The sequence below is a fragment of the Mytilus californianus genome, unplaced genomic scaffold (assembly GCF_021869535.1).
Source record: "Mytilus californianus isolate M0D057914Y unplaced genomic scaffold, xbMytCali1.0.p SCAF_9, whole genome shotgun sequence".
Taxonomy (NCBI): domain Eukaryota; kingdom Metazoa; phylum Mollusca; class Bivalvia; order Mytilida; family Mytilidae; genus Mytilus; species Mytilus californianus.
In genome coordinates, this window is record NW_026262745.1 from 84,298,969 (window position 1) to 84,322,177 (window position 23,209).

Here is a 23,209-nt window from a genome sequence, read left to right on the forward strand (position 1 = left end):
CACACTGTTGTTTATAAAAATTCCTTTCAAATTGTTATTTATTTGACATGCAGATTGGGGTAGCAGTGCTAATTACTGAACAGGTTGCCTTGTAACCGCAGTGTTCTTTTCATAATCCTTGAACCCTTTTAAGAAATGAACTTAAGTAACATAAATCAGACTTGCTTTTCTCTTTTGAATTGTTTCACTTTTTTTTTTGTGGGACCTTTTATAGCTTATTATATGTTATGGGTTTTGCTCATTGTTGATGTCCGTACAGTGCTCTTTAGTTGTTTATATCCTGTGGTCTCTGGTGGATAGTTGTCTCATTGGTAATCATACCTCATCTCCTTATTTTTGTCGAGCCTGCGACTTTTGTCGCAGAAAGCTAGACATAGGGATAGTGATCCGGCGGCGGCGGCGTTAGCTAACTTCTTAAAAGCTTTATATTTTAGAAGGTGAAAGACCTGGATGCTTCATACTTTGTATATGGATGCCTCATGTTACGAAGTTTCCGTCAGTCACATGTCCAATGTCCTTGACCTCATTTTCATGGTTCAGTGACTCCTTGAAAAAAAAAGTTAACATTTTTTGTAATGTTAAATTCTCTCTTATTATAAGTAGTAGGATAACTATATTTGGTATTTGCGTACCTTGCAAGGTCCCCATGCCCGTCAGACAGTTTTCACTTGACCTCAACCTCATTTCATGGATCAGTGAACAAGGTTAAGTTTTGGTGGTCAAGTCCATATCTCAGATACTATAAGCAATAGGTCAAGTATATTCGGTGTATGGAAGGACTGTAAGGTGTACATGTCCAACTGGCAGTTGTCATCTGACCTTGACCTCATTTTCATGGTTCAGTGGTTATAGTTAAGTTTTTGTGTTTTGGTCTGTTTTTCTTATACTGTATGCAATGGGTCTACTATATTTGGTGTATGGAATGATTGTAAGGTGTACATGTCTAGCTGGCAGGTGTCATTTGACCTTGACCTCATTTTCATGGTTCAGTGGTCAAAGTTAAGATTTTGAGTTTTGGTCTTTTTTTTTCTAATACTATATGCAATAGGTCAACTATATTTGGTGTATGGAAATATTTTATTATCTATATGTCAGTCGCGCAGGTTTTATTTGACCTTGACCTCATTTTAACAGTTCAAGTGTTAAGTTTTGTGTTTTGGTCTGTTTTTCTTAAACTATAAGAAATAGGTCAACTATATTTGTTGTATGGAAGAATTGTTAGCTGTACATGCCTGCCTGGCATGGTTCATCTGACCTTGACCTCATTTTCATGGTTCATTGGTCAATGTTTAGTTTTCTTGGTTAATGTTAAGTTTATGTGACAGTTTTAATAAAGATTTATATTTAGGACTATCAGCATAATATCAGTGATTAGTAAAGAAGGCGAGACATTTCAGCGTGTGCACTCTTGTTATGTTAAATGTTAATAGGTGTGTGAAGATGTTTTATACTTGTTTTAGGAGCATGAAAAGAATTTAAAAGACTCTGGTAAGGAGCAGTTATCCTCGTATGTTTGGATATGTACCAGTACATCAACAGAGAGTCGTGTGGTCGTGATTGATGCCAATTGTCCTGGTGAAATATTAGAGACATTCAGAGTATCAACAGCTTCTATACTATGTATAGCAAGTATAGCAGGTATAGAAAACTGGACATGGTGTTCTATGTATAGCAAGTATAGCAGGTATAGAAAACTGTACATAATGTTCTATGTACAGCAAGTGTAGCAGGTATAGAAAACTGTACATGATGTTTTATGTATTTTCAGCATAGCAGGTTATAAGACTGTAAAAGAATGTCTGTATATCATTTAGTGAATTCTCTTTTTAAGAATTCACTTCAAAAAAGAATATGTGGCTTGTTGCTACCTACCTTTAGAGAAATGATAATACAATTTGATGTGGTCACCATTATTACTAAAAATTGAAAGTTTTGAGAGAGAGAAAAATCTGAAAAATGTGGTTGACAACATTACTTGCTATCAAATTTTGATGACATGATGCGTTGATAATGAATGAAAATAGACACTGGATATAAGTCAATGAGACAACAACTTTAAAAACCTTTGAAAAGCAATTTTCAACTTATTTAACTTTATGATTTAAGAATTGATGGAATATTTTTTACCACTAACATCTTATGCAACATACTCTTGTCAATAATGAGCTGATATTTAAAAAAAAATTGTAGTCCGTAAGACAAACCAACAATCATGCAGCAGATTCATTTCAATAAATACAAATGTATTTAAATATTTACCAGGTGCTCTAGAGTCAGACTACCCAGTAGATGAAGAAATTTTGAAGGCAGAATCTTATCCTCAGTATAATCCTCCTCCTATGGATAAGGACAACCAGGCCACAGACAGTGGTATTGGAGACATAAGCTTTGTACAGTGTGTTAATACAGGGAAACCAAGCAGTAAACCAACATCACCTATGTCATCTCCTTTTGGTTCTCCTAAATCTAAAGGTAAAGTTACAGACAACTATTTAGAAAAAGTGTTCGGTTGTAGACCCTTAAATATAAAGGTAAATTCATTGACAAATAAAAATGTTAGTTTGTTGACATCTTGATCTAAATGGTCAGTTTTTGCACATCTTTCTAATGGTCAGATAAATGATTAAGTGACTGAACCAATGCCTATTTTTATTTTGTGTTAGTAGAGTTTCGTAAATGGATACTAATGGTATGTAGGGTTGTAAATTTGAAGAATGGTCAGATTGAAGACACCTAAATCTAAATTTAAATGTTTGAGAAATATATTAACAAGCAAAAAATTTATTTTTAACACTTAAATCTGATGTTCACTTTGAAGAGGTCAGTTTGTAGGTGCTTAACTCTAAAAGTAAGTTTATTGAAATCTGAATTGAAAGGTTAGTTTGTAAACTCTTAATTGGAAGGGTCACTTTTTAGAGGTCAGTTTATAGGTACCTTATGTACGAAAGTAAATTTGTTGACATCTAAATATATGTCACTATGTCGACAATAAAGACAACAACACTAGTGTTGTTGTCTTTATTGTCGACATATTCATTTTTTTTCAAGATGACTGTGAATACCTAGCGGTATCCACTCGTTTTTACCCTACCGCACGATCACCACTTCAGGTGTTGGTTCACTTATATTTTTACAGTTTATATGTCACTATGTAAACATAGAGCACTATAGCTAAGTTTGTAGATGCCTTAATCTTAAAAATCAGTTCGTTAAAACCTTAATCCAAAGGACAATTTATAGAATGTTTATAATGTAACAGTTTGTGTAATTTCAAATTACTTTAATTAGAAAAGTAAACAATTAGAAAAAGAGACAAATTCTGATGAATGAATTATTTGTTTTCAGAAATCAGTCCAGAACATCGACCACAGTCCAGAGAATCTCTAAGAGGTCAGTTAAAAAATTTGTACTTATCAAAATACTAAGAATTTTCTACCCCAGGAGTAGATTATCTTAGCTACATATTTGGCAAACCCTTTCAGAATATTAAGTCCTCAAAATACTCTTCAACTTTACTCTTTATTTGGCCTTTTTAAATTTTTTGATTTGAGCCTCACTGATGAGTCTTTTGTAGACGAAACACACGTCTAGTATGAGTTTATTTACTGTTTGTAATTCATATTTAGTTGTAGTTAGTATTGTCAAAAGCTTGAAAAAAAAAGATCTATATCTGTATTATTTGTCTCCCACTGAATAGATAGTGCTCTTTATGTCTGTTTGTTAATCAAATAATTTAATTGTTTATTTGTTTTCCTTCCTTTGTTGGCTCTGTTCACACTTTGTATCAGCATATTTTTCGTAACCAGTGCCTGAATTTCAATTAAACTTTCAGAGAATCTTGAGTACCTAATTCCATTGTTTACCTCCTATTTTTTAAATACTTTTTTTCGCTTCTAGCCCATTTTAGCCAGCATTGCAACAATTTATTTGCACGATTTTATGGATTTATTCATATAAGAGATCTTATTTTGACATACTTGCCTTATTTTTCAACTTGCAAAAGTCACATAAAATTGCTTACAGTTGATTTACAAAGAAAAAGCCACAAGAAGTTCACTCTGCCCCAGTTTTCTGCTGTCTTTTCCTCCTTGTTTAAGTTAGGGGTTCTGTTTGTAGCTGCAGGTTTTTTTGAGGTGTATAAGTTTTATGAAATGTGGTCTAGATGACCAAAAGGGGAGGCTGGTGGACGCATAAAACTGGTATAACCCCACCACATTTTTTGCCGGTTCAAGTCTGTTGTTTGTCTTTGTTGGTACACATTTTTGTTATCACAAGGAACAAGGTTTTTTAGGTAGTGTAGTCTGTTGTATTGTCCAATATTTATTTGTAATTCCTATCATCCTTTTCAAGTGGGATTAGGAAACATAGGTTTGGCATGACAATAAAGTTTTTAAAAGTAGAAACTAATGATAATATGAATAAATTGTTAGAATTGTTTTTAACCATTTCCATTTATTCTCATTACAGATGAAAAGAATGACTCTGATCAAAAGGAGAAGAGTGAAACAGATCGAGATAGTCTGCTTTCTGAACAAAGTATAGAAGGTTAGTGCTTTCTCTAAAAATAAAAGAATAGTTTTCTTCTTTTTATCAAAGTATAGAAAGTTGATGAAATCACTTTTAATTTAGATTGCAATATTTGAATGCAAAATTTCCCATAAGAACATCAATTAATCTCACATTTATGTCTTTTAGTGATTAGTCCAAATAATGAATTAACTCAATAATTTCTGAATATGATAATAGAAGTATACATAACACATATACTTCTAAAATATATTATCTTGTTGAAAAATTTAATAGACATTTAAAGATATACCTAGGCATTCCAAAAGGAGAATAACTACATTGTGCTGGAAAATTCTCACAAATTATACCAATAATCTTTATTGATCTTGTTTTCTTTTTTGTCTCTCATTTAATTTTATCAAAATGCTTAAATGTTTAAAACTCAGTTTTTCACAAAAATCTTACTGCAAAAATATCAATATCACCATAAAAGATAATTCCTGTCAATATTTAGGTCAGAATGGACCAGCAGTATTTAAGGCTAAAGGCTCTCCTGTCTCATCAGGGCGGACAACACCTATATCTACAGCATCTGACAGATCATTAGACAGAAAAACTGGACAGGATGACAGTGACTTACAGTTTGAGGAGGCTGAGAAGATGAGTAGTATTCTACCCACAATGTGGCTAGCTTCACAGAGTGGCAGGTAAATATACATTGTCAATGTGTATGTGTGTGTGTGGATGAGGATAAGATTTTCCTACTTCATCCCCTCACCTCACTTTACCTGTCATGTTACTCCTTATTTCTTCTACTCTTTATTGAAATGTTATTGTTTCCTGGTTGATATGTCCACCCTCCTTGGTTCATCTTCTCTATAAAAATCTATAGATTGCAATTTTGAAGGGAAAAATACAATGCTAGCTCTTTTCAATTGAACAAAATAAATATATTACCCAGGACATAAAATTGTGATATGAATAAACACATAATTTCCTTCACAATATGACAATGCAAGAATTTTATATTAATGCATAACTCATCATTAGGGTGTGAAGTTCATTAAGTGGGTCCATGTTACTACAATTTGATATTATAAAAAGTGAACATTTAATATGGGGTTATACTGTGTATTCATTATCATTTGTGGTATAACAATTTTCAAGGATTTCGTGGTGGGTATGGATATACTATAAAATTTATATGTTCAACGAATTACATGTTTTCTTAAGGCATACAGACTTTGGAAAATCCACAAAATCAAATATCTACACGAATATTAGTTTTCCTCAATCCACCAAATTGGTATCCACAAACAAACATGATTTATAGTAATTGTAAACATTTTTTATTTGTTTCAGTTTATATGTTCACTCTGCAGTATCTCAGTGGAGACGATGTTTACACTCAGTCAAGTTAGAAGATGCTGTGTTAAATATTGTGTAAGTCAAACTTACTATTTATCATTGTATACAATTAGCAGAGTCCTTTATAGAATGTAATACGTTTACTTTTGTAACTTTAGATTGTTATTTTGTAAATATTCATATTTCATAAGAGAATATAAAACAGTAAATTAGTGTAAATAAAAAGAAAATTTTGTGTTCATGGTTTCTTAAAAATAAACTTTTCGGAAAAAAATTTGGAAGGAAAATATTATTAGAACATCTTATAGAGTATGTATCCATGACAGGTAATAATAAAAATGTTAAGTTTGCTAGCCAATATCTTTTAAAAAACTTTTGAGGTAAATTCCAATGGAGTTTAAAACTTAATATTATTATCTCCATCTATGAAATATGTAATAATTGTGAAGAATTATCTCCCCTCGATTGTAATTGTTGATTATTTCACACAATCATATTGTTCTCTTTTTAGCCATGTTAAAGGAAGAGTATTAGTGGCATTGGCCAATGGGAAAGTTGCAATATTTCATAGAGCTATAGGTAAAATAATCCTGTGTTAAGAACTTAAGGCATAAGTGTTGGAAAGCAATTTATATGATCAAGTATAACATAAAACCAAAAAGCAAAGAAACCAGATTTTATTGCTGTTGTTCACCTTGAAGTCCAAGTGAGTCCTTCATCATGGAGGAAAAGCTCACCAATTTTAGATATCTTTGCTAGATGTCAATAAAATCACATTTGTGCATTGAAGAATAACAAACTGTAATTTCGGAAGACAGATTCCAAACTTGAATCAAAATCTCATATTTGACTGCTATGTTTAAATATACTATGTGACTGCTATGTAAAATTGTACTATTTTATTGATACAATTTTTCAGTAATAAGTACTGTTTAAACTACTAACAAACTATAATAAGGAGAGAAATCTAACAAATACTGTCATAGGTTACTCAAAAATCTTATTTTCAATACAGAAATAATACAAACCTTTAGACAACCTCATGGAGTCATCTCTTAATAATGCACATTAAAAGATATGTGTCTTTATTTATGATTATAGTGCTTTTAATTGAAGATATTATTTTTTCAACAGATGGACAATGGGACCTACAGAACTATCATTTGTTAGATCTGGGTAAACCCCATCATTCTATCAGGTGTATGTCTGTGATAGCTAACAACCATGTGTGGTGTGGATACAGGAACAAAATACATGTAGTGGACCCAGAATCTATGTCTATTATGGTATGCAAATGACCAAATAGTTGCCTTGAACTAACATTGTACTAAAATTACGTATATTTAAAATTATGCCGTCTTATTAAGTCTCCCAAACGAAGTTTGGGAAGACTTATTGTTTTTGCTCAGTTCTTATTATTATTATTATTCTTCTTCTTCTTCTTCTTCTTCTTCTTCTTCTTCTTCTTCTTCTTCTTCTTCTTCTTCTTCCGCCGCTTTTAAATTTGAACTTGTCCGCACCCGTTCTCTAAAACCGCTTGTCAGATTAACTTAGGGTTTCACAATATGTTAGACTAACATGTCTAGTGGTGCAATCAGGGTTTTGTTTGTGCAATGGGGTTTATAAAGGGGTACTTTGAGGGGCAAAAAGAAAAGAGGGTTTTACTATAGAACCCTATGGGATTTTATTTTTTAAAATTTTCAAATGATTATAAATTGAAAACCGTTTGTGATAGACACAATCTTTTTAATTGAAAATGTTCTAAATGATAAAGCCCATTAAATGAAATACAGGGTTAGTCCCCAGGGGTCACCCCCACCCCCTGCCATTTAAGAAAGTTCTAATACCTTGTAAGTGGTCAAGATCCCCACCCCTAAACCATATATATTCTGGTTTGTCATGCTAAGATGGTTTGAATGATATACAGGGTTAGTCCCCAGGGGTCATCCCGACCCCCTGCCATTTGAGAAAGTTCTAATATCTTGTTAATGGTCGAGATCCCCACCCCTAAACCATATATATTCTGGTTTGTCATGATAAAGCACATCAAATGTAATACAGGGTTAGTCCCCAGGGGTCACCCCCACCCCCTGCCTTTTAAGAAAGTTCTAATATCTTCTAAGTGGTCAAGATCCCCACCCCTAAACCATATATATTCTGGTTTGTCATGCTAAGATGGTTTGAATGATATACAGGGTTAGTCCCCAGGGGTCATCCCGACCCCCTGCCATTTGAGAAAGTTCAAATATCTTGTAAATGGTCGAGATCCCCACCCCTAAACCATATATATTCTGGTTTGTCATGATAAAGCACATCAAATGAAATACAGGGTTAGTCCCCAGGGGTCACCCCACCCCCTGCCATTTAAGAAAGTTCTAATACCTTGTAAGTGGTCAAGATCCCCACCCCTAAACCATATATATTCTGGTTTGTCATGCTGAGATGGTTTGAATGATATACAGGGTCAGTCCCCAGGGGTCAACCCGACCCCCTGCCATTTGAGAAAGTTCTAATATCTTGTAAATGGTTGAGATCCCCACCCCTAAACCATATATATTCTGGTTTGTCATGATAAAGCACATCAAATGAAATACAGGGTTAGTCCCCAGGGGTCACCCCCACCCCCTGCCATTAAAGAAAGTTCTAATATCTTCTAAGTGGTCAAGATCCCCACCCATAAACCATATATATTCTGGTTTGTCATGCTAAGATGGTTTGAATGATATACAGGGTTAGTCCCCAGGGGTCATCCCGCCCCCCTGCCATTTGAGAAAGTTCTAATATCTTGTAAATGGTTGAGATCCCCACCCCTAAACCATATATATTCTGGTTTGTCATGATAAAGCACATCAAATGAAATACAGGGTTAGTCCCCAGGGGTCATCCCGACCCCCTGCCATTTGAGAAAGTTCTAATATCTTGTAAATGGTCGAGATCCCCACCCCTAAACCATATATATTCCTATTTGTCATGTCTCGAACATTTGAATGACGTATACGGTCAGTCCCCAGGGGTTCCCCCCACCCCCAATGTTCTTATATCTTGTAAATGGTTGAGATCCCCACCCCTAAACCATATATATTCCTGTTCCTCATGTAATGAACATTTGAATGACGTATAGGGCCAGTCCCCAGGGGTTCCTCCCCACCCCCAATGTTCTAGTATCTTGTAAATGGTCGAGATCCCCACCCCTAAACCATATATATTCTGGTTTGTCATGCCAAGATGATTTGAATGATATACAAGGTTAGTCCCCAGGCATCACTAATGCATATAACTTTACTGGACCAAACCAATTTTCACAGGATGTGGCCCAATGTCAGGCGACCCTGGGAATTACGAATTATGGGAGCTTCGTTTGGGAGACTTCGTAACAGCATCCTGTTACAATCATTTCTTGTTTTCATTGAGTCCTTCTTTGGTTTATTATAGTCTGTACTGTGCTATCAGTGAATTTTTAAGATTTCTATTCCTGTTGCTATATCAGCAATGTCTCGGAAAGTTCGAAAATTACTGCTGATCAACTATTCAAAAAAGGGTTATGCCCCTTGGAAATATTAATTTATTAATTTTTTTATGTGCCCTTTAGAAAATGCATTTCAAAAGTCCTTTACATTTTCAGCAGGAAATGTAAAAAAAAATCACCATATTTCGTTTTCCCACATATTTCATTTGAAAATGATAAGCTAACCTGACAACGGCAAAATTTCTATTTGACTTATTTGAAATTTCCAATGGAGTAAGAATCCTGCTATTTTCTACCCCTTAATGTGTTATGCATATCATCTATGTTTTTTTTATTACAGAAAACATTTGATGCACATCCGAGAAAAGAAAGTCAAGTGAGACAGTTAGCATGGTTGGGTGATGGTGTTTGGGTATCTATAAGACTAGACAGTACCTTACGATTATACCATGCCTACACCCATCAACATCTCCAGGATGTCGACATAGAACCTTATGTCAGCAAAATGTTAGGTAAATAAATTATACACCTTTAAAGAAAAAGACTTTCACCCTGTTGATAAATATAAAAAAATATCTCTGAAGTTGATGCATGAAGATATCTTGATTTATCCTTTTAAGTGTTAGATATCAAACCACTGCTCCATGATAGGTGGTATTTTCTAGTTTTCTTGAGATTGTTATTCCGTGTGTATATACATGTATTTGACAGGCATAATAATATACTCTTTGATATTTATTCAACATTATATTTTTAATTTGTACAAATTTCAGAGTTTCAGTTTTATTTTTGACTGTTTCTGGTAAAGAAATAATTTGTTTTCCAAAGAGGCCTGGTCCTTTCACAATACTGATGGACAAAATATTTTTCAGAGTTGCTGTTTGAATTCATCTATTTTCCTTTTCAAACTGATCAACTGGGCTAATATTTTAGCCCATTGGTAGTGAAAGGTTGTTAGTATGAAGCAAGTGCAGTGTAATGAAAATCATGTATGTTACCAACTAATTCTAGTGCTTAACTTTCAGTTTTCTGAGAAAGTTGGGACAATATTGAATACTTATCAGGAACACTAATTTATAATAAAGTTTGATTTGAATATGAAAATTTCTATCATAACAACATTTTATAAGAAATTAATTCTAAATGTTGTTTGTTATTGCTTTGTTTTGTAACCAAAAGTTATGGTGTACTTTCAATTTTAATATTTTTTCTACAGTTATTACAAAAGTATAGATATAAAAGGGAGATAATTTTACAGGGAAATCAATAACATGTAAATTTATTTCACACAACTAATATTATCTCCCTTTAATATCCTGTTTTCAACTTTGCTTACTAATTTATTACTCATCTACCAAAAACATTCCAGTTCTCATGTTAGAACACATAACAATAGTTTATTTTTATGGAAACAATGTTTATAATTACTTTTAAAATAACTATTATTAAGGTTGAAGTTGACACATCCAAGTCATATTGTTTTATACTAATGCACTTACTTCATACTTTATACAATCTTTCACTAGCAATAGGATTACACTAATCAGTTTGAAGTGATGAATTCATACTGCAATTTAGAAAAATATAATGGAAATTTGATAATGTGAAAGGATCAAATCTTTCAAATATGCACAATAAAAACATTTTTTGTCAATTGCATCACATAAAAGTGAAATAAAAAATAATGTAAGATGATATTGATATAGAGTGGGCACATGAGAATGCAAATTTCCTATTATGACCCTAAGATCATTAAAGCATTATCAATGCCTATCATTAATTTAAAAATATTTCATGTATGTTAGTGCAAGTTTTTCTTTGCAGTGGAGTTGCCATATAATTTAAGAGTGTTTTATATACTTAACTGAAAATAAATTTTTAGCAATAGATAGGGACCTTTACTTGTTATACAGACATGAAAAATAACTTACAATTCTTTGAAAGCAAGGCATGTGGATGTATAAACAGATCTGAAGGTTTTCAGATTCTCAGTATGCCAGACCTTTATTGTTTAATTTTGTTTACAACCTACTAAATCATATCAACACAGTGCTGAATTATCAGGTATTTTTCTTTTTTAAACAAGAAATTTTGCTTTTTGTTTACAGGAACAGGAAAGCTTGGTTTCTCGTTTGTAAGGATAACATCAATGTTGATCTCATGTCAGAGACTATGGATAGGAACCGGCAATGGTGTGGTTATATCTGTGCCTTTGTCTGAAAGTAAGTGATAAATGGTGTGGTTATATCTGTGCCTTTGTCTGAAAGTAAGTGATAAATGGTGTGGTTATATCTGTGCCTTTGTCTGAAAGTAAGTTATAAATGGTGTGGTTATATCTGTACCTTTGAAAGTAAGTTATAAATGGTGTGGTTATATCTGTGCCTTTGTCTGGAAGTAAGTTACAAATGGTGTGATTATATCTGTGCCTTTGTCTGAAAGTAAGTTATAAATGGTGTGGTTATATCTGTACCTTTGAAAGTAAGTTATAAATGGTGTGGTTATATCTGTGCCTTTGTATGAAAGTAAGTTATAAATGGTGTGGTTATATCTGTGCCTTTGTCTGAAAGAAAGTTATAAATGGTGTGGTTATATCTGTGCCTTTGTCTGAAAGTAAGTTACAAATGGTGTGGTTATATCTGTGCCTTTGTCTGAAAGTAAGATAAATGGTGTGGCTATATCTGTGCCTTTGTCTGAAAGTAAGTTATAAATGGTGTGGTTATATCTGTGCCTTTGAAAGTAAGTTATAAATGGTGTGGTTATATCTGTGCCTTTGTCTGAAAGTAAGTTATAAATGGTGTGGTTATATCTGTGCCTTTGTCTGAAAGTAAGTTATAAATGGTGTGGTTATATCTGTACCTTTGAAAGTAAGTTATAAATGGTGTGGTTATATCTGTGCCTTTGTCTGGAAGTAAGTTACAAATGGTGTGATTATATCTGTGCCTTTGTCTGAAAGTAAGTTATAAATGGTGGGGTTATATCTGTGCCTTTGTCTGAAAGTAAGTTATAAATGGTGGGGTTATATCTGTGCCTTTGTCTGAAAGTAAGTTATAAATGGTGTGGCTATATCTGTGCCTTTGTCTGAAAGTAAGTTATAAATGGTGTGGTTATATCTGTACCTTTGTCTGAAAGTAAGTTACAAATGATGTGGTTATATCTGTGCCTTTGTCTGAAAGTAAGTTATAAATGGTGTGGTTATATCTGTGCCTTTGTCTGAAGGTAAGTTATAAATGGTGTGGTTACATCTGTGCCTTTGTCTGAAAGTAAGTTACAAATGGTGTGGTTATATCTGTGCCTTTGAAAGTAAGTTATAAATGGTGTGGTTATATCTGTGCCTTTGTCTGAAGGTAAGTTATAAATGGTGTGGTTACATCTGTGCCTTTGTCTGAAAGTAAGTTACAAATGGTGTGGTTATATCTGTACCTTTGTATGAAAGTAAGTTATAAATGGTGTGGTTATATCTGTGCCTTTGAAAGTAAGTTATAAATGGTGTGGTTATATATGTGCCTTTGTCTGAAGGTAAGTTATAAATGGTGTGATTATATCTGTGCCTTTGTCTGAAAGTTAGTTATAAATGGTGTGATTACATCTGTGCCTTTGTCTGAAAGTAAGTTATAAATGGTGTGGTTACATCTGTGCCTTTGTCTGAAAGTAAGTTACAAATGGTGTTGGTCCATAAAAAGTGTTTGTACTTTATGACATTCAAACAGTTCAATCTATCCGGTCTATCACTTTGTATAGCATACTTTCTATTTGCATGCTGTTTTTACCGTCATATATTAAAAAACCTGCAAATTTGAAAGAATGATATATTTGGAAAATGTGTAGTCATAACATATGATATAATTTTAACATGCACAACATATTTTTATAAATACCAAACATAATAATTAATTTTGTTATTATAAACAAATTTTGAAATTAAGTATACATGAAAACACTGTATGCAATAATTGATATAAAAAAAAAGGATTTGCATCAGAAAAGAGCATTTAGACCTACTTAGGTCCAGTAAATGATTTGTTAAAAAAAACCATATATAAAGAGTTAGATGATAAACAATAAAGGGTTGTTCTAGAAATAAATGTGGGCGGAGGTTTGGAGGCACTATTTTTGTCTCGCCTGCGATGAAAGTGGCGGAAAGCGGAAAGTGATTGCTTTTCCTGCGGCGGTGGCGTCACCAAGTGTTTAGTTTTCAGCTTAAGTTAGTTTGATAGGAACTACTTGTGGTAGATCATTGATATTTAATATAAAGTTGCATTACTGTCAGTACATATCAGTTTGACGACTATTTCGAGGCCCTGCTCCCTAGGTCATGGTCCAGCAACTTTGAATTAGCTAGCAATTTTCATGGTTAGATTTCTGCTTAATTTAGTTTGATAGGAACTACTTGTGATAGATCATTGATATTTAATATAAAGTTGCATTACTATCAGTACATATCAGTTTGAGGAATATTTTGAGGCCCTGCCCCCTAGAATATGGTCCAGTGACTTTGAATTAATTAGCAATTTTCAATGTTAAGTTATTCTGCTTAAGTTATTTATTGATAGGAACTACTTACAATAAACAACGATATATTTTCTATAAAGTTATATTACTGTCTGAATATTTCATTTTGTCGACCATTTTCAGACCCTGATCATATTCCAGTGACTGAATTAGTAAGCAATGTTGCTGTCCATCAAATTGTCTTTTTCTGAATTTTATGCTGATAGGCGAGACATATCTCTGTGTCAACAGTTTTTGTCTCGCCTTGACGGAGTCAAAAAGCGAGACATAGGTATGCTGTTTCCGGCGTCGAGGACGTCGACGGCGTCAACAATGTATTAGTTTGTGATTAGGTCTAGTTCATGTGAACCACTAGTGGTAGGTCAATGATATTTGGTATGCAGTTGTATTAGCATTGGCACATCTCATTACCATGGAGATTATTTGGTCCCTCAGTCAAGGTCTATTGACTTTGAAACTTTTCATAGTTTACATGTATTAGTTTGTGATTAGGTCAATTTATGGGGAACCACTACTGGTAGGTCAATGACATTTGGTATGCAGTTGTATAAGCATTGGCATATCTCATTTCCATGGAGAATATTTGGCCCCCGCCCCCTCAGTCATGGTCTATTTACTTTGAAACTTTTGCTTAGTTTACATGTATTAGTTCTTGATTAGATCAGTTTAAGATGAATGCTAATGTTAAGTCAATGATATTTGGTATGCAAATTTATTGGCATTTGCAAGTATCATTTCCATGGAGATTATATAGCCCCACCCCTGATCATGGTTCATTGACTTTGAAACTTTTACATAGTTTACAAGTTAATGTTTGTGTTTAGGTTTGTTTAGAGGGAACGACTTATAATAAGTCAATGGTATTTGGTATGCAGTTGTATTAGCATTGGCACATCTCATTCCATGGAGATTGTTTAGCCATGTACCTTCAGTCATGATCTATCGACTTTGAATATTTGCATAACTTACATGTTAAAGTATTGCTATTTTAATTTCAACATTTGCATTATCAAAATTACAAAAAGGCGAGACATATCTCTGTGATAACAGTTTATATTATATAGATTAGACCAATGGTTTTCCTGTTTGAATTGTTTTACACTTGTCATTTTGGAGCCCTTTATAGCTTGCTGTTTGGTGTGAGCTAAGGCTCTGTGTTGAAGGCCGTACTTTGACCTATAATTGTTAACTTTTTATACATTGTGACTTGAATTGAGAGTTGTCTCATTGGCACTCATACCACATCTTCTTATTTATATTGCATTACTATCAGTACATATCAGTTTGACGACTAATTTGAGGCCCTGCCCCTAAGTCATGGTCCAGTGACTTTGAATTAATAAGCAATTTTCAATGTTAAGTTTTCTGCTTAAGTTAGTTTGATAGGATCTACTTGTGATAGATCAATGATGTTTTGTATGATGTTGCATAACTATCAGTACATATCAGTCTGATGACTATTTTGAGGCCCTGCCCCCTAGGTCATGGTCCAGTGACTTTGAAATAATTAGCAATTCAATGTTAAGTTTTCTGCTCAAGTCAGTTTGATAAGAACTATCGAAAGTCACATCTCTGTTTGTTGACCATTTCTAGGGCATGCCCACAAGATCATGGTCCATTGACTTTGAATTAATAAGCAATGTTGCTGTCCATCAGATTGTCTTTTTCTGAATTTTATGCAGACAGGCGAGACATATCTCTGTGTCAACAGTTTATTTATCCTGTCATGCAAAAACAATTAATTGATTACTTCCTAAAATTGTCAACCTACATGTATATTAATCACAAACATGTTACACGATATCTAATCATTAGAATTACATGTAACTTGGGAACAATGCATAATTTTGAAAACATCCTTTACATTTTTAGATTATCTCAATATTTCTAAAGTAAATACAAGAAATTTACACATTTTTAGCAATGAGATGTTATGGAGTGACATTTTTTTAAGTTTAAATATACATACAATGTATCTTTATACATTGATATAAAAATGAGAAGATTTGGTATGATTTCCAATGAGACAAGTATCCACCAAAGACCCAAGGATGTGGATGTTTGTAACTATAGGTCATGGTATGGCCTTCAACAATGAGCAAAACTTATACCTTATAGTAAGCTATAAAAGGCCTCAACATGACAAAATGTGAAACAATTCAAACAAAAAACCAACAGCCTGATTTATGTACAAAACAATAAAGGAAGAAAAAAAAACAAAAGAGAGAAACTAAGAACAAACACTGTTGTTAGTCTTTTAAAATAATAAGCTACACATTGGAAATGATGATTACTTGCCCCTGAAATTGCAGAATAAGTGAAATTCTTCAATCCTAACAAAATAATGTTAATTTTATTGATGAATGAATAGAGTAGTGTAAACTGGACACAATGATAGTACAAAAATATCAGTTGAAGTGTCTTTGTGAGGTCATAAACTAGTTTGAATTGTATAAACATGTATTGGACCATAATAGGCCATTGTAACATAGTGTTTGTAAAATTGGACATAAGCCAGCCTTACTTACATGATCTTCAACCCCCATTATCATCTTGTACATGTAGCAAAAATATTTTTTAGGGCAAGGCCTTGATTTAATGATCTTCTTCAATGGTATTCAAAATTTTACCATTTTAAAATTTTTGGTGAGTTTTCATAGACAAGACTTTGAACCTCCTTGTCTTTTTATTAGCTCACCTGGCATGAAGGGCCAAGTGAGCTTTTCTCATCACTTGGCGTCCATCGTTCGTCGTCGTCGTTAACTTATTACATTTTGAACTTCTTCTAGAGAACCACTGAATGGAATGAAACCAAACATGGCATGAATGTTCCTTATGAGGTGCTGACCAAGTGTTGTTACTTTGAAGCCGATCCATCATCCAAGATGGCCGCCAGCCGGGGACTTAGTTTAACATAGGACCCTATGGGAAATACATACAAATGTCTTCTTTTAGAGAACCACTAAATGGAATGAAACCAAACATGGCATGAATGTTCCTTATGAGGTTCTGACCAAGTGTTGTTACTTTGAAGCCGATCCATCATCCAAGATGGCCGCCAGTGGGGGACTTAGTTTAACATTGAAGCCGATCCATCATCCAAGATGGCCGCCAGTGGGGGACTTAGTATAACATAGGACCCTATGGGAAATACATACAAATGTCTTCTTTAAGAGATCCACTGAATGGAATGAAACAAAACATGCATGCATGTTCCTTATGAGGTGCTGACCAAGTGTTGTTACTTTGAAGCCTATCCATAATCCAAGATGGCCGCCTTGGGGGGACTTAGTTTAACATAGGACCCTATGGGAAATATTTACAAATGTCTTCTTTTAGAGAACCACTGAATGGAATGAAACCAAACATGGCATGAATGTTCCTTATGAGGTGCTGACCAAGTGTTGTTACTTTGAAGCCGATCCATCATCCTTGATGGCCGCCAGCAGGGGACTTAGTTTAACATAGGACCCTATGGGAAATATTTACAAATGTCTTCTTTTAGAGAACCACTGAATGGATTGAAACCAAACATGGCATGAATGTTCCTTATGAGGTGCTGTTGTTACTTTGAAGCCGATCCATCATCCAAGATGGCCGCCAGTGGGGGACTTAGTTTAACATAGGACCCTATGGGAAATACATACAAATGTCTTCTTTAAGAGATCCACTGAATGGAATGAAACCAAACATGGCATAAATGTTTCTCATGAGGTGCTGATGAAGTGTTGCTACTTTGTTGCTGATTTACTGTTCAAGATGGCCACCAGGATTTTTTATTAAATTACAGGTCCAATATTAAACCAAATTTGGCCTCACTCATTATTAGGGTATCTGTTATGATTTTAATCTATTTTAACATGATTTCCAAAACCAAAGAAGAATCAGGTGAGCGACACAGGCTCTTGAGAGCCTCTAGTTACAATTCTTAGCAATTCTTAGATATTATATCTCAAATACTGTGGTTTTATTATTTTCATGGGAATCAATTTTCATGGATTGAGGAAAACTTATATTTTCATGGATATTTGATTTCATGATTTTGCAAAAGTCTGAATACAAGCCTATAGAAAATGTATGCTTCTTTGTAAAATTTAAATTCATGATTTTGATATTCCCACGAAACTCTCGAAAATTGGTACCCAACGAATGATAATGAATCTACAGTACTTCCATTTCAGTACGGTAAACATATTCTCATTTAAAATCTGTAGAAATCCAACTGCATCTAAAATACACACCAATCATAAATTGTACACCATTCATAGCAACTATACATTTTTTAGGCATTTGAAAAAGGAGATGTGGGGAAAACTCAATAAGACAGCAACCCAACAACAAGTCATCAAAAGTTTATTATTGGTTTGTCATTGAAGACAATAGGGTTACCACTTCATTTCTGTTTCTATAGTGCATGTGTTGTTGGATTACTGTCATGACTGTCTTGGAGCTTTTTACTGAACACTTCCTTCATACTGTATCATCCCTTATAATATGTTTTAGGTAACAAACAGACTGTGTCATCAGCATCCAGTGGTGGACGACCAGGAGGAATTATTCGTGTTTATAGTGATAATAAAACAGACAGTGTTACTCCAGGAAGTTTTATACCATATTGTACAATGGCCCAGGCTCAGTTGTCCTTCCATGGACATCGTGATGCTGTTAAATTCTTTGTCTCAGTACCAGGTAAGTTTGTTGACTAACATTTTATTTTAATGAAGATTGTTTTGCTCCAAAAAACCCACAGTGGTAAATATATTATACACACAGCATGTTTGAGGGTATATAGGAATCACTGTGTCCATCCATCAATCCTTCTGTCTGTATGTCTGTCTGTTTGTCCATCCATCCATCAATCCTTCTATCTGTATGTCTGTCTGTCTATGTTCCTTGTAAGAACAACTTTTCTTTAATGGCTAGACAGATACTGATGAAACTTAAGAGAAGTTGTAGAACACTCTTGAGGATGTGCATAACGAAGTATTATCCTGGTCTGACATGTTAAAGGGGGGATAATAAATATACTTATAGTATTGTGAGGCAGGGGTATTATTTTGTGACTTCACTCACATTTCTAGTTTACTTACTATTTGATTTCCATACCATGGCATAAGAAAGATGAATCCCTCATGAAAACCTTTAAAGTAAGTTTTGTAAATAATTGATAAGTGATATTTACCACATATACTTATACTTTATATGCTATACTATGGATTCATGTTAATATTTTCATGGGTATCAATTTTTGTGGATATTTGATTTTGTGGTTTTGCCAAAGTCTGCATACAAACCTATTGAAAATTTGTACTTCGTTGAACATTTCAATTCGTGGTTCTCCTATACCCACAAACATACTGAACTATTAGTTCGGTCAAGAAAGACAACTTGTACTCAAAAAAGGGAGGTAACTCAATGTTCTTATAAAGGGAAACGAGTTTATCAGTATTTCCGAGGAACATGTTGATTTATGCACGCCAACTTGTACATAAATAATTAAATATCGGATCACAACAGGTTTTGAATGTTTGATGATCGATATCCACGCTTTAATCCAATAGTATAATAATTTGTAACTTAATAGGAAACCGAGTTTAGAATCAAATTAGAATGATTAGGGTTTTAATATAATAATTTTAATTAGTTTTTATTATACATTTTTATATATGCGTATCTATTGAAAAAATTTCTTTCTTAATCTTTGAACATTTTTCTAAACATGCAAATTCTGTTAAGAAAAATAGAAGTATTTGATTTTATAAGACAAAATAAAAGAAAACAGAGAAAAGAAAAAAAAAAGAAATCTGCCCACCTAAAATACTGAATTTTGCCATGTCTGGTTGAATGACTATATATATTTTGATTCTCATACAGACAATGCATTACATCGGCACAGAGAAAAATTATAAACTCATATTAACTCAATTTAACTATTAACGAACTTAGTGAAATGTTTGTTTCTTTTTTCATCTTTGAACTTCAAGATGGCGAAATGCATCTAAGTTTAAAATAGAGAACGATTTAAAACAAAATTGATTTCACTTCTTCAATACATGTGGTATACATAACTTTAGCCACCAATAATAAATAAAAAGCATTATGTAATCAAATTTGGTTAAATATCTATTTCAAGTTTATGATCTTTTATATGTAAAGGTAGTAAGATAAACATAAATAAACAGAATTAACACCTTTATGTTATTGCTTCGAAAACGATGATGTCCTACTGATTTTATGGCCATCATACTCATACTTATATTCCTTAGTTTTAAGAAGACAAATTTAACCAATTAATTGTATGGTGTGTTATAACTTTGGATATCAAAATAAAGGTAAATACAGAAAAGCGCTTTGGACGCATCAAAATCATTAAAGAAGTGATATTGTCAATGTTAGACATGAATCCCAAAGTTTTTCATTTGGAAAAGTTTTTTTTCTAATTTCATTTTACATTTTAGCAGATATAATAAGTACAAGTTGATCCGAAAGACTGTGTCATGACTAAACAATTGCAGAGATTGTTTAAACACTCATTTTTTTTAGTTAGGCTAAATTCCTTTATAGAAGTTAAGCGGAACTTAACCTTTTTTCGCTTATATTTCAATATCTCAACATCTCGGGTAACTTTTCCCGTTTGTGCATCCAGATAGTACCACCATGTCCTATAACTATTTTCTTGACTTAAAACACTCAGTATGTCCACATTCTATGAAAACCACTAGCTCGTAGTCTTTATTCAATACCGTTTCAATTCAACTCTTTTTCTAACCTTCAGCGCACCCATCGCACATTCTTTGAAAGATCATTTTAAGCGTTTAGTGATGCTATTGATTTATTCAGTCGGTTGTCCATTGAATTAATACAAGCTTCCCTTGAAGGGTTGAGACATAAAAAAGAATGAACAATTTTAGTGTGAATGCGCCTTGAAATACAAATGAGAAATTTTTTACATTCTACTGCAAAGTTTTCGGCATCTTAAGGTGCAAAAGATTAATTTTATATCATGCGCGGATATGATTGACGGTTTTGCTTGGCATCGAGTGACAAATAGTTCATGCATATTCGGAACGAGAACAAATCAGCAATAATTCAATAAGCATTATAAGAGGAACGACTAGGAAGAATACGATGAAGAATAGAAATTTCGAATGCAACTCGAAAATGAATTTTTTGCCATCAAACCCCTGGAAGAGTTGTTGCAAGGGTATATATATATATATATATATGCTAACGTAAAGGAGATGTGGCATCGGACGTGGCTGCGTGTTTATACATTCAGCACAATGAAGCGAATATAAATAAGAAGATGTGGTATGAGTGCCAATGAGACAACTCTATAACCAAGTCAAAATTTGTAAAATAAAAAATTATAGGTCAAAGTACGGCCTTCAGCATGGAGCCTTGGCTTACACCGAACAGCAAGCTATAAAGAATACCCATTTACTGCCAGATGGAAGAAGTCCATATATGTTATACTCCATTGCTTGGGATAATTTTTATACTGGATATGATAAATTAACTAGCCACACACTGGCACAAAAGTCTTGTCCATGCAAAATCATGATTTGTAGAATATTTGTCATACAATACTGGAATTTTCTAAATTGAATGTACTTTAAAGCAATAGCTTTAAACATTAGCTTGGTTAAAAAAAGGGACATGTCGGTGAAAAGAGAACCATAATTATTTCTAATGGGATTGCATATGGTCTCAGTTGAAAATAAAACGTCAACCTAACATAATAATAAAAAAACATTTGGTCAATAAAAAAAAATCAAACATCATGTCAGTTTCACAGTTTCAACATTTTTGTCGAATTAAGAGTTTTTTTAAAATATGATTTGTCCGTTCCTAAAGCAAGACATTTTTTTTTACTATGGCCTCTTAAAAAAAGATGGACTTATAAGTCTACTTAGACTTTAAATTAATAATGAGGAATACGTGTGTGTATCTTTTATTTGACACAGTAGATGTAAACCTCCATGCATGTTGCGAGACTTTATGATTTCGGTCGTTGTGTAATCAAGTAACAATCCATTATGCGATTTATTTTAATTAAAACTTTTCAAAATATGTTACAGTTTCGAGTATTTTTTATTTATTTTCATATTCGTTTTAATTAATCATTTTATAATTATGTTTATTTCTAAAGGAATATATGTAACGGATCTCCGTGAACTATGACAAAGTATTAAGTAAACACGGGGTATTTTCCAAATACATGTAGCTAACTTAGCCAAATCAAAAACTCGTCAAAGATAAAACTCTGAAAGATTTCAACTTGAAATGATAAGAAAAGTGTGAGAAATTAATAATATATATACACGGTCAGATTACACGCATCACTCCCTGTGGAGAACAGTCTTAATTAGCTACTTGAATCACACAAATCAATGTTGGTATCCCGGGGTGTGTAGGTTTATGCAGTACATGTAGTTGAAAAAGTTAATTCGTAAATATTTTTGTTAAAAACATATTTTAAACTTTATCATAGTATTGGGAAGTTTATGTGTTTTTCAGGGAAGATATTATTGTTAGTTAGCTTATGGTTATGGAAAAATTATGGAATAATAATTACTAGTATTGAAATTTTAATAATTAAAAAAAATCATGTCATTTGTTGTGTTAAAAATATAGCTGGTGCAACCAAAGAACCTAATCCAATTGATGTTTTATATGGTCACGATATATGGAATAACGATGAAGATTCTTCTTTTATGTCATAAATCCGAAGGATTTTAATTTCCACATGCATCCGCTACAATAACACCAGTCTAACCTAATAATAATACGTGTGTATTTTGTCAAAGATTTTCTTTGAAGCTTTTAGCAAATTTATTTTTGTCATAATAATGAAAAATATATTAAGATTGTTAATTGTTGGAAGTTCACTTTTCAACATAATGATTCCATTGTATACTTCATCCTCTCTCATGATTGAAAAGTGGAAAACACAAAAAAAAAAAAAACATATACCTTGTGTATTGCAAGTATTGCTACTTTAATGTAGAGTAAACATGTATACATTCGCAATTATATTGTTTATCAAAGTCTTAAAGGATATAATCATACCGATTCATAAAAGTATAAGTGTTTGCCGATGACTTCGTAACCAAGCGTGTAAAATTTTCTATTCCATGACAAATTAAAGAATTTTCAATTTTCAACCATAAAAAGACGGGAGAATTACAAAAGTTTATTTTTAGGCAAAAATATCATTTTATTTCCCTGTCTTTGGAGATTATAAAAATATCGACGACAAAATAAGAAAATAACGAATACTATTTGTTATTGAAACAAATAGATGTCAGGGGTTCGCAAAACAATGCCTTCTCTGTATACATTAAACGGGCTACT

General features: G+C 33.1%; 1 protein-coding gene across 14 annotated transcripts in view; it reads left to right on the forward strand.

Annotated features, from left to right (window-relative positions):
* Positions 1-23,209, forward strand: part of LOC127714107 (C-Jun-amino-terminal kinase-interacting protein 4-like) — a 117,646-nt gene that overhangs the window by 65,748 nt on the left and 28,689 nt on the right. For all 14 annotated transcript variants that reach the window (XM_052220069.1, XM_052220077.1, XM_052220071.1 and 11 more), the window contains 11 exons: positions 1,461-1,638; positions 2,263-2,472; positions 3,346-3,390; positions 4,468-4,545; positions 5,024-5,216; positions 5,872-5,952; positions 6,389-6,456; positions 7,012-7,163; positions 9,684-9,855; positions 11,452-11,565; positions 18,356-18,541. In XM_052220069.1, coding sequence (XP_052076029.1) covers positions 1,461-1,638; positions 2,263-2,472; positions 3,346-3,390; positions 4,468-4,545; positions 5,024-5,216; positions 5,872-5,952; positions 6,389-6,456; positions 7,012-7,163; positions 9,684-9,855; positions 11,452-11,565; positions 18,356-18,541 — 1,477 coding nt within the window. The remainder of the gene's footprint in view (positions 1-1,460; positions 1,639-2,262; positions 2,473-3,345; positions 3,391-4,467; positions 4,546-5,023; positions 5,217-5,871; positions 5,953-6,388; positions 6,457-7,011; positions 7,164-9,683; positions 9,856-11,451; positions 11,566-18,355; positions 18,542-23,209) is intronic.